The sequence below is a fragment of the Echinops telfairi genome, unplaced genomic scaffold (genome assembly GCF_000313985.2).
Source record: "Echinops telfairi isolate 266 unplaced genomic scaffold, ASM31398v2 ScPeMD7_53;HRSCAF=182, whole genome shotgun sequence".
Classification (NCBI taxonomy): domain Eukaryota; kingdom Metazoa; phylum Chordata; class Mammalia; order Afrosoricida; family Tenrecidae; genus Echinops; species Echinops telfairi.
The window spans coordinates 9,865,072-9,878,037 of NW_022103951.1; the positions used below are offsets into that span (position 1 = coordinate 9,865,072).

General features: G+C 38.2%; 1 protein-coding gene across 2 annotated transcripts in view; it reads left to right on the forward strand.

Moving 5' to 3' along the window:
* SCML2 (Scm polycomb group protein like 2) overlaps positions 1-12,966 on the forward strand; it is a 60,031-nt gene that overhangs the window by 1,248 nt on the left and 45,817 nt on the right. For both annotated transcript variants that reach the window (XM_045290761.1, XM_045290762.1), the window contains exons 2-3: positions 7,023-7,068; positions 11,462-11,524. In XM_045290761.1, coding sequence (XP_045146696.1) covers positions 7,038-7,068; positions 11,462-11,524 — 94 coding nt within the window. In that variant the 5' untranslated portion in view covers positions 7,023-7,037. The remainder of the gene's footprint in view (positions 1-7,022; positions 7,069-11,461; positions 11,525-12,966) is intronic.

Here is a 12,966-nt window from a genome sequence, read left to right on the forward strand (position 1 = left end):
GAGCTGGGGCCCCAGCTGCGCGGGTGGGCGGCCTGGCTGCGGAGCTTGGCAGCCGGTGGTGCGGGGTCTCGGTAGGGATTCCTTCCGGGGACTTGGGAGACAACTTTGGGAGTTTGAGAGGGAAATGTCAGCCCGGAAGGATGCGCCTGCTAGGGAGCGCGGACCGGGTCGTGGTGCCAGGTGCGCGCCCCAGTCTTGGCAGGGGCTCCTGGGCTGGGGGTGGGAGGGCGAGTCGTTTTCCCCGGGAGGGAAGCGGGAGGGAGGGGAGGGCGCGTTTCGTGGGGGCAGGAAGACGCTGTCGCTGCTCCTGGGGAACCTCGAGGCGCCAGAGGTCGCAGTTCACTCAAAGCAGTCAGGACCAGGTTTAGGGACCCTTGGTGGTTGCATTTTCAAACAGCCCGTGCCTGGCGCCTCACTCTGGTTGAAATCGACTCGATGGTAGGGCATTTGTGGCTTAACCGAGCGGTTTGTGTGTAGTAGTTGGGCTAGAGGTTGCGCTGCTAACAGGCACTTCAAACCAGGCAGCGCCTCCGCGGGAAAAAGTTGACGCTTTCTGCTGCCCTGGACATTTCAGTCTGGGAAATCAAAAGGTAGGCAGTTCGACCCTGTCCTCTTAGGGTCTCTATGAGTCAGAATCGACTCTATGGCAGTGAATTTGAGTGATTTGTGGAAGGAACCCTGGTGACTAACTGAAGGGTTCCCACCTACCAGGAGCTTAGAGGGATAAAGACCTGCTACCTACAGCTTAAGAATTCTTTGAGGCAGTTCTACTCTACCATGCTGGGTCAGTATAGGTTAGGGTTGAAACTGACTCCAGAGCACAAAGCAACATGGATTTGTAAAGAACCAGAGGCCACATATCTATTGCAGTCTCTTATAGCTTTGAGTGCCTAGGGGCTATACTTAACCTGAAGAGCTGAACTATAATTCAGCCATAAAAAAAAGTTAGTGCAGTACAGGTAACTCAGAGCTATTGATCTCTTTTTTTAAGGTTGTAAATTTAGTTCATCATACATCAAAAAGTAGTTACCCTTGAATATTGGCCTCTATTTTGAAGAATAAAAGATGAACATTTATGGTTTATATGTGAGCTTAGGATCTCTAGAAAGTGAATGGGGCAGTCAGTAGGGGGAAACTGAGGCACAGTAAGTAACTTATCCTATAATCAACTTACTGGAGATAGTTTTCCAAAATAATTGTAAATACCACCACATTTGAAATGCTCCCCGAGCTCATCTTATTTCTGTTTGGGATGCACATATTCTAAAAATCCAACATTTATGAAGTATGGTTATCTATGACAAGAATTTATATGTAATAATTGTTCACAGGTGCAAATTAACTGTTTCCCAATAATGATATTTGGGACTGTTATTACGTAATGTCAAGTTTGCCTTCCTTTCCATTACTTTTGTTAATTACTCATTAAATAGATCTTTTGAAGGACAAGTGTTCTTTTAGGCTGTGGTTTTGCTTATTTAATGCAAGGATTTTGAAGATAAGCTTAAGAAGAGGAGTCTAATTGGGGTTTTTCAGAAAGGAGTACATTTTTGAACATTCACCTGATGTTTTGTATTTGCCCCCCCCCCAGCTTTATCCATAATCTTCAAAATAGGGGATCAAAGAGGATGACTAAAAAAGCAAACACCATTTAAAATGGATTTAATATTTTGAAATTACAAACCCTTACAAGTTTCATAAGATTACATATGTTCCCCCACAGAGAGCCTGGTTTATTTTCGAAGTGGTATTTTAGGAAGATGAATGTTCTTGAACTACTTTATATGTGAGGTTGGTTTGAGGCTGATGCCACAACTACGAAGAACATTGGAGTGAATTTTAAAGAGGTATCAGTTATTCTCATGAGGCAGGTTGTCAGCCCTTTTGATTTATTATTAAATCAACAGGTCTCAATTAGGTGTCTCTACAGGATTCATTTCAGTTTAAAATACATTTATTTGATAACTACTATATGCTGGGCACAATGCTGATTTCTGGATGTGTAAGTTTCCTGCTTAGTAGTTTCTTCATAATAATGTCGAGGTAATAATTAAGAAGATTGGTAAGAATGTAGGACATTTAAAGGGTAAACTTAAGGAGTCAGTATGTTGAACTTTCTAAACAAAATGTTGGGTGTTACTTTAAATTATTTCTGACTTGTCTGATGTTAACCTTGTATGTTATTCACTCCTATTTTATAAAGCTATAGGTCTTAAAGAGAGTGTGTTTTCTGGGACAAATATAACACATTAGCTATCCTAGAGGGAAAAGATGAGTTATTGGTATGAATTGAAATCAGTCTGTACTCTGGAGAGTGGCTGTTTCTTAATGCTAAGCTGCTTCACTTCCTGACCAAGTATTTTACACTATGCCTAGATATTGATTGATTTTTTTTTTTTAGAGCTCTTCTCTGCCTGCGTCCCTCCCCCATCCCCATGTTTGAGGAATATTTCTGAGCTCAAAATTAACAACAAAAAGGTTATGATTGTCAGCTTATAAGCCAGGTGTGACTCTCATCTTCTTTTGGGTTTGTTCCTTTTTAGTTGCCTGCCTGTTCCTCCCAGATGCTTCCTATCACCCCTCTTCCTGCCCCTGTTCCCTTTGCTGTTGGTGTCTGTTTCCGCATCAGTGAAATGGTCAGGGTAAGCCTGTGCCTGCCTCACTGCGAAATAATTGATGATGGTAAAGCACCTTGAAAAGGCTGAGTAAATGCCAGGTCTTTGGAATGGAAATTGCATATCCCCTTGTTCAATTTAAAGAAGATTTAAAATCCAATTTCAGTTTGAGTTCTTGGTGGGGGCAAAAAGAAGAGAACGTCACTTAAGTGTTTATCTTCAGATTAATAATATTTATTGTAAAGGGTCTATACTATTTAGGTTATTTGCCACCTCTAGTTATCCCCACCAACCTACCCCTTTTGCCACTTTCCCCCTTCATGCCAGGTCTGTTCTCATGCCTGTTGTGAACAGAAATATCTATTAATTCTTCTCCCCTGGGAGTCTCATTGTCTCCTCAGTCATTCCTGGTTTTTAAGATTCACAAGATAAGAACAAAGTGAGTTCTGTCCACCACCAAAGCTAGCGCTAGGAGGCTAAGGTGAAAAGATTAGTCTGATATTGCCTAGAAATGTTTTTTTGGGGGTGATATTTTAGTGTGAGCAAATCAAGCACCATGAAGAATTTTAGAAGCATGATTGTCTGAGAATTATTACTTCTGAATAGCTTACATTTGGAAGGGACTGTCGGTTCCAGTAACCAAAATCTTTGAAAATGGAAAATGGTGAATTTCTTATAAGTTTTCCTTTCCCTGTATGGGAATCTTGTGGTGAGTAGCCTATTGGAAGTATGAGAATCTTAAAATTGATGATCTTCCTGTCTTGGGGAAATAAATGAAAGAACAACTGCCATTTATATTAGGTTAAAATTGGCTGATATTTTACTGTTAAGTTCTCCAGCCTCTAACTAGCTTGGCCTTTGGTGAGTAAGCATAGATAAAGCCCATACCAGAGTGTGATGGTATATCATTTAAGAAAGCTAGCAGAGGTGGTGGTTCTTAAAGTGAAAACAGTTTAGAAGCCATCTTTAGTTACAAAATGTACATTTTAAATGTTCATGATTAAGACATTTTGCATATTTTGTCTTTGATGCTGTCTAATAAAAGAAAGAGGAGCCTTGTTGGCATAGAGGTTAAGCATTTAGCTGCGAATAGAAGGTTGGCATTTTGAAGTCGCCAGATGCTCTATGGAAGAAAGATAAGGCAACTTGCTCCCGTAACGATTATAGCCTTGCAAACCTTAAACGGAGTAGTTCTACCCTGTCCTGTAGGGTCTCTGAGTTGGAATCAACCTGAAGCAGTGGTTGATTTGGTTTTGGGAATATAAGTAAACCGTGATCGTTTGAGAAATAATCATATTGGTGGTTTTTATGCCTAAGCTTTTTGGCTACATTCATTTTGGCACATGATGGAAAGGTTTGGAAAGAATAAATAGGACTGTCTTGTGCGAAAAGTGAAAGATCTCACTTATATACAGTGTATATGATGGTGCTATTCAACCTTTTATCCTGCTTATTTGAGCTAGGCTAAGTGCATTTATTTAACCAAAAAGTCAAAAACTAAAATAAGCCTGTTTAATTTTCACATGAGTATAGAGTTGGGAAATATTAGAAGATAGAGAGCATTTGACTACCTACTACTTGTGACCTGTGTTTATGACTGTGGCTCTGCCCCTTCCTAAGTTTATAGGAGCAAATTGTTGTAAGAGCGGAAAGAGTGCCCATCTCTGTAGTAACGTGCCATTGTAAACTTCAGAAGGAACAGATATATTACAATTCTAGGATATGCCTTGAGGTTGCTTTCTTTTCTCAGGGAAAACTTGGTGGGGCTCATGTTGCTTCTTGCTTTTAGATTGCCAGTTTGGCTTTTCTTAAAAGGATTAACCAGTGTGAGATGTCTGACATAAACAGCTCCACCAAATTGGTATGTAACTTGTTGCTTTAGCATTCGTTTTAGTGAACATTGACAAAATGCTTGCTCTTTGTTAATATTTGGTAACTTTCCTGGATTGTCATCAGTTTTAGCTGACTGAAGTTTTTGATTATATATTTACTTATAGATTGGCCAAATGAATCAAATGTGTTCTTATAATTCTCTTGCCTTTCCAAGCACTGTTGAGAACCTCCTTCACTGTGGAACTTTTGTATTTCTTTCTTTGCTTTTTAAAGACTTTAAAAAGCATTATTTGGAGTATTTTCCAATGTATTTTAAAGTTACTTGAAAAGTAATGTCAATATTATCAAATTTGTTAGTGGTATAGTTTCAGAAATTCATTCAAATAAAGCATTGTCTATTGATGAATCATTAAAAGAATTTAAAAAGTGCTTAATAATAAGTACATTTGTCTATTGCTTGGTTTGAGATTACTTTGGAAACTGATGTGAGGGGTTGGTGTGGTCAGACGTTTGAGAGGTGGTAGCAAGTTAAATAGGTAATATATTGACACCTGCCTCATGCTTGAAGTATTGTCAAGGATGTTTAGTTTTCTGGTCATTTCAGATTGTGGTTTATTGCATTTTTCCCTGTGGTCTGTTGTCTAGTAGGGCTTGCTGTTGTCATTATTGCCATTATTTCTTGTAGGGCTGGTGTTAGCCATAAATCTAGACTGCTCTGATAATAAGAACAGGCTGTAACCTGACCTATTGCTTTTGTCAAAATGTCACACCGTGAGCTGTCTGTAGTAAATTGACATGCCCTGCCATTAACTCTAGTCCTACACAAATGTTAGTGGGCAGCAGGTCTTTTGGCAATTAGCCTGTGGCCCTTTTAAAACCTTAGGAATTTACAACTATAAACTGGAATTTTAGTAACCCTTGACTTGTCTTTCATTTCTGTTTTCTGACAGAGCATCCTTAACTAAATGCATAGCCTTCACACAACTCATTTTAAGATAGATTACAAGTGATTATTTTACCCTGTAGATTGTAATTTTTGGATAATTTAAATTAGAAATTCTTAAATAGTTAAATATTCTTGAGTTTCTTTTAACACAGAACAGATTTAGTTTCTAATTTGATGAATAGACTTTACTAAAGCATATTTAAAATTGTCCCTGGGGGAACCTTAATTTCTTCCAGAAGATGCTAAAACCAAACTAGTTGCTGTCTTGTTGCTCTCAGCTCTCGATGATGACTCTCTGTGTGTCAGAGTAGAGTGTGTGCTCCATAGGAATTTTATGGCTAATATGTTGGAATTCAAATACTTTCTTCTGAGGTGTGCCTATGACTGAACTTGAACTACCAATGTTTTAATTAGCAGCCTAGTTTAGTGCTTGACCATTTGTGTTACCCAGGGGCTCCCAGTCGAGTCAAAGTTACATAATTTGAATTTATAAACAAGATTCTGGTATAACTCGTAGTACTAATCTTCTCAATGAGGTAAAAAAATACTGTGATAGGAGGGGAGCCCATGTACACTGAGGCCTGTCATATCATGTTGAAACTTTAAATAATCTGGAAAAGGATCAAACGTTTGAGTTTCAAAAATAAAGTTCTGTCAGCTGTTGGGAAGGGTGAGTAGGGGGGCTATCTCATCTCAGAATTTTCTCCTTGGCTCACTGACCTAGTTGTTAAGATGCTGTCAAGTGATTTTCGACTGATAGTGGCTCCATTTGACAGAAGCGTCCCATAGGGTTTTCTAGACTGTAATCTTGAACAAGAACAGATAGCTAGCTCTTTCTCTTGTGAAGCTCTGAGGTGGGTTTGAACCACCAACCTTTGGTTAGTAGCTAAGTGCCTTAATCATTCACTACCAGGTCTCCTTCTTTAACTTAGACTAGTGTGTAAATTGGATCCCTGGTGGCATAGTGGTTACACATTGGACTGCTACCTGCCAAGTTGGCCATTCAAAACCACCAGTCCCTCTGACGGAAAAGGGCTTTCTATGCCTATAAAAATTTTAGTCTTGGAAACCCAAAGGGGCAGTTTTACTCTATTCTATAGGGTTGCTGTAATTACAACGTTCTAGGTCTATAGTTTACAGTAATATATCCCATCATATGAGTATATGTTTTGTTTATTCATTCATTAGTTGATAGACTTTTGGGTTGTTTCCTCTTTTTGGTTATTCTGAGTAATGCTGCTCTGAACCCTTGTATCCACATTTTTGTGTGGATAGGTTTTTGGGTTTTTTTCTGGGTATATACTTAGGCATGGAATTGCTGAGTTTAACTTTTAGAGTAACTACCAAATGTTTTTCATAAAGAAGTATTTGATTCTTAATTTTTTAAAATCATTTTATTGGGGCTCATACAACTCTTATCACAATCCATACATACATCAATTGTATAAAGCACACTTATACATTCATTGCCCTCATCATTCTCAAAATTCGCTTTAAGAAACTAAAATTTAGCTGACCCTCTAATTGATTCCTAATAATAATGCTCTGCAGAAGTTAGTGTTCGGTTTCATTCGGGTTTTTTTATTGTATTGTGCTATAAGAAGGCATTAATTGTTTTTTTCTTATAGGGAACACCACCAGAAATGGAATCCATGGTGCAAACAGAGCCTGCAGGTAAGATTTATTTGTCTAAAGGTGAGAATATTTTTAGTTAATTAATTGGAATGGTATGTATACTGAGCTTTTAAAATAAGAACCTTTAAGGAAATAAAGCTTTAGTTAAGTATTTAGCCCCTCAAAAATTCCCCATTGCTATCAAACTTTAAACGTGTCAGTCTTTATAGGAATAGCTATCTTCACCTTTTTCTGTTGGAATGGTTAGTGTGTTTAAACCTTAGACCTTTATTTTAGCAATCCAATGTTGATCCATTTAAAAAAAGACCAAGCAAACTCACTGCTACTGAATCCAGTGATTTTAGAATGGAAGTCACTACTAAAGATAATCTTGTCTTTCCTTTCTTATTTTCAACAAATAAAACAAAAAGTGAGGTTAAGTGAAAAGGTCATACAGCAATCTGTTAACAGTGCCAAGATTAGAATCTGAATGTTCCAACTCTAAAATGAGGGATAAAAATGATGGTCTGGTGCTCGGCTATCAAAAGATACAGTGTCTGGGGTCTAAAGGCTTGAAGATAAACAAACGGCCATCTAGCTGAGAAGCAACAAAGCCCACACGGAAGAAGCACACCAGCCTGTGTGACCAAGAGCTGTCAAAGGGATCAGGTATCAAGCATCAAAGAACAAAAAATCATATCATTGTAAATGTGGGTGAGTGCAGAGAGGAGACTCAAAGCCCATCGGTAGGTAACTGGACACCCCCTTACTGTGGGGAGGATATGAGCCATTCAGGGTGCAGGGTAGCAACGATGAAACATATAACTTTCTTCTAGTTATTAAATGCTTCCTCCCCCCACTATCATGATCCCAATTCTACCTTACAAATCTGGCTAGTCCAGAGGATGTACATTGGTACAGATAGCAACTGGAAACAGGGAATCCAGGACAGATGACTCCTTGAGGACCAGTGGTGAGAGTGGTGATGCCTGGAGGGTGGAGGGAATGTGGGGTAGAAAGGGGGAACTGATTACAAAGAATTTAGGTATAGCTTCCTCCCTGTGGGATGGACAGCAGAGAAGAGGGCGGGGGGAGACATCGGACACTTTAACGTATGACAAAATAATAATTTATGAATTATGAATGGTACGTGAGGGAGGGAGGGGGAAAATGAGCAGCTGATATTAAGGGCTCAAGTAGAAGGCAAATGCTTTGAGAATGATGATGGCAACAAATGTACATATGTGCTTGACACAATGGATGTATGGATGGATTGTGATAAGAATTGTATGAGCCCCCAATAAAATGATTTTTTTAAAAATAGTTCAGTCTTGGTGTTAGTGAGAAGTCTGCTCACTGTCCCATGAATATTCCATTTTCACTTGCAATCTCTGCTTTGTGCTGTGTTTTTGGTCCCATAACTTACTCTTCACATCTAAGTCATGTTCGTTACTCAAAACCCAGTTCAAGTACTGACTTTGTCTTTGGCTAAGGCTATCCTCTGCTGTCCTCTAAATTTTGCCAAGTGTATTAATTAGATTAATGTAGCTTCTCTATGATCTAAACTTTGCTTGAGTCAGAGCCATATTTTTAGAGTTTCACTTTTTTTCCTATTAGATATTACTGTAGAACTCTCTAGTAAATATAAATATTCACCTATTTTTCCCATTAAATCATTAGTATAAAAACTGTCCAAGTATGAGGGGTATCCCACCCAAAATAGATTTTTTTCAAAGCTATGTATTTTTTTAACAAAAGAACCTTATCACTTTCAAAGTACTCTCCATTATATTTAATACATTTGCCAAATCTTCTATTCCATTCATGGAAACATTTTTCAAACTCATCTCTGTGGATGGATGATAGCGCCTCCATATTTTTCTTCACCTCTTTCTGTGTCCTCAAATTCACTGTCTTTTCACGTCTGTCTTCATTTGCAGAAACAAAGAAGTTGCATGGTGCCAGGTTAAGTGAGTCAGGTGCATGCAAGAGAGGCATGCTTTTTTTTAGCCAAAAACTGGTGCACTGAGATGGCTGCGTGAGCAGGTGCACTGTCTTGGTGGCAAAACCAGTCCCTTGTCTGCCACAAATCAAATCAGTTGTCACATTGTTATGCAATCTTTTCAGAATCTTTAAGTAGAAAGCTTGATTAGCAGTCTGACCTGGTGGAATGAACTAATGCACTACGAGTCGACATTTTTGTCTGTTCAGGAAGTTGACAGACATCCAGAACTAGGTTTGCCATCAATGGACATTTCACCTTTTTTGAAACAAGAAAACCACTTCTACACTTGAGTTTTTCCTAGAGTGCTGTCCTTATAAGCTATATTCAACATTACAACAGTTTCTGCGGCATTTTCCCAGGCCATGAAATAAAATTTCACAGCCCCATGCTGTTCTTTTAAATTGGCCATCACAAAAAAACAAGTTTTGAGTGAAACTACTTGTACAAAAATATTCACTATGACCAGAGAGAACCTTCCTAGGCGATGCCACTGGGCGCCCTAACTCTGAGCAATGATTGCCTAGTGGGGAAAAATGTGTACTACGAATGCTCTGCTCTGCTCAGTGAAATTCCAGTTTTGGGGGTACCCTCTTTTATGTTCCCTCCCTGAAGTGTTTGATATATCTCAGAGTCACAAAGTCAAAACCATTACCTTGAGTGGTACATCTGGCACCATACACAGGTCCTTTTTAAAAGCTGAAGTGGAATTAGATTAAAATCTTCGGGATTAAAATATGAATGACAGTTTGAAGAAATATAATGGCCAGACGTATACAACATCACAAAGAGGCAGTCACTAAAATCCAGACTTGAGAACACTATAAAGGACCAGCCAGCTGGTATCTACCAAAACAAAAAAATAAATAAATAAAACTGCAAGGAAAAGAAGAAAAGATCGGAGGAAAAAGAGTTTGTGGATAAAAAGAGAGGACATTTGTTCTAGTTTCAAATATTTTCTGCTTTTCAATTGAGGTTTTTGTTTTATTTTGTTGGGTTTTTAAAAATGTGTTTCTGCATATGAAATCCAGGATAGGTAAATTTATACACAATAACTGGATGATAGTTTTCTAAGGTATGACAGAGGAGGTTGGAGGAAATAGGGAGCCAACAACAGTGAGTACAAGAATGAAGAAAGTCTTAAAATTGATTACATCATTATTTTTAGAATGATTGAACTATTTAATTCTATAATACATAAATTACATGTCAGTAAAACTTTTAAAAAGTATGGGCTTTATTTGAACCTGATGCAAAGAAGTTTGACGTAATTAAGATTTTGTTGGGGAAATATGAACATTGGTTATTTTATGGTATTAAACTATTAAGTTCCTTTTAGTTTTTATTACAGTGATAATAAAATTTTAAAAGCCATTCTAGAGATGATATTGTTAGGTGGTGTCAAGGCGATTCCTATTCTTCGCAACCTCATGTGGCAGAGTAGAGCTGTCCCATAGAATTTTCTAGGCTTTAAACTTTATAGGAGTAGGTGGCCAGGTCTTTATCTTGCAGAACCATAGAGTGAGTTTAACCTGCCGACCTTTCAGTTATCAGCTTAACTATTGGGCTACAACGTCTCTTTATTTTAGAAATATATGCATTAATATGTGCAGCTGAATTGACATAATATAAACTTGAGATCACAAGATCCTGTGCTATTAAACTTTGAGGAAAACCTGGACCTAGACTGTTGAAGCACATTCCTCACCTCCTTACTATGTTGTAGTCTAGCATCTCTTAATGTTATGCTGTCTCAAAAGCATAAGCTTTATTGCCTAGAGCATGGCAATCTTAATATTTTAAGGATCAGTTGGCTTCATTTGTAGATTTATTCATCCAGCATATGCTTGAGAGTGTTTTGCATGCCAGTTCCTATTCTAGGTACTGAGGATACTGCAGAGAACAAAACAGATAAGGTGAAATAAATAAGTCCATTCCGTTTTAGAATTTAACATTTAGCCAGTGGGGGAACCACACTAAAATTAATGAGGAAATTATAAAGTACATGAAAAAACAAGTCAGTTACTGTTGAACAAGTTCAAAATCATGGCAACCCCATGTGTGCCCCAAGTAGAACTGGGATTACTAGGGTTTCAATGATTGACTTTTTTGGAGCTAGTTATTCCTTCCCAGCCACCTTTGAATAGATTTGAACCAGCTAAGCACTTAACCATTTGTTCTACCCACTACTGCAAAATGCATAGTATATTAGAAAGCGATAAGTCCTATGCAGAACACAAAGGCATCAATTGTAAAATTAAAACTGGTTCATATTGGAAAATAAAGTTACCATGTATACTCGAGTATAAGACTCTACCCTAAATTGTATTTTGAAAATTTGGGGTTGGCTTATATTTGTGTATATACGGTGGCTTCTACTTTGAAAAGTGCTCTTTCAAATGATTGCTGTGACTATCCATCATGCTAATTCTTTTTGTTTTTTTTCTTCAGTGATTATTAAGGAAGAGAGTCCAGATACAGATTCTCCCCCAAGTTCACCTCTTGTGCAAAGTGGTAGGTATTTTAGATGTGGTGGTGGTTTTGTTGTTTTTACCTTTGGTCCTTACTGTAATTTGAGTTTTACATTACTTACATTTAAGTTTTGAAGAGAGAAGATAATGTTCATGTTTGAAAAGACACAAAAGATATACATTAGGGAAAGAATACTCTTCTTACTCCAGCCACTCATTACCCTTGAGCAATCAAAGTTACTGGCTTTATTAGTGGTATTCCATGTGATAAGATACCTTTCATGCTCCCCCCACTTTATTTCTTATTGCAATTCGGTTATATTACTCTTGTGCAACCATCACCCACAATCACTGTCAAATTTTTACTTTGTCTTTGCTTAGAATTAAATTGGTTTAAGGATTAATAAAAAGATAATTGCATAATTCTGTGCAAATTTTGCAAAATTACAGCTATCCGTGATTAATGATTACCTATTTAAAATAATTTGTTTATAAATAAAACCCCTCTTCTAACAGAATAAATTTCAAAATCTTTTCTTGATTGTACAGAAGACAGTGGTTAAGACCTTAGACATGGGAGAGTGGTGTTACAGACCGGTTCTAGACCCTGGCCTTACTCTTACTGGCAGTGTGATCTTAGAAAATCACTTATTGTGTCTTGACCTTTTTTCTCCTTTGTACCACAAAGATAATGAAAGCATTTACTGTATATACACGAGTATAAGCGGTGGCTCCTAATTTTACCAGAAAAAACTGGGGGACTTTTTCAGCATAAAAATGCTGAGTTGGTGCTTTCTTTAGCCCACTATCATGACCACAATTCTTCCTTACACATCAGATTAGACCAGAGCATGCACACTGCTACAGTGCAAGGAATTCCCACAACACAGGGAATCCAGGAAAGATAAACCCCTCGGAGCCAACAAGGAGAATAGAGATATCAGGAGGATTAGTGGAGGGTGGGGGGAGAAAAGGGGAATGGATCAACAGGATCAATCTATAGAACCCCCTCCCAGGGGGACGAATAACAGAAGAGTGGGTGAGGGGCTGTGGAGGACGATATAAGATATGGAAAAAGTCTACAACTCGTTAAGGGTTCGTGAGGGGGAGATGGGGGTAGGAAGGAGTAAGAAATGGGTAGCCGATATCGGGCTGAAATGGGTAGCCAATATCGGGCTCAAGTGGGTAGAGTGCTTTGAAAATGATGACGATGGGATATGATATATGCAAATGTGCTTGACACACTGGAAGAATGTATGCGTTGTGATGAGATGTAAGAGCCCCCAATAAAAGTATTCTTTAAAAAATAAAATAATAATTTGTCAAGGGATCATGAGGGTGGGGAGGGGAGGGAGGGGAAAAACCGTTTTATTAGGGATTCATACAACTCTTATCACAATCCATACATAGATCAATTGTATAAAGCACATTTGTACATTCATTGCCCTCATCATTCCCAAAACATTTCCTCTCCACTTAAGCCCC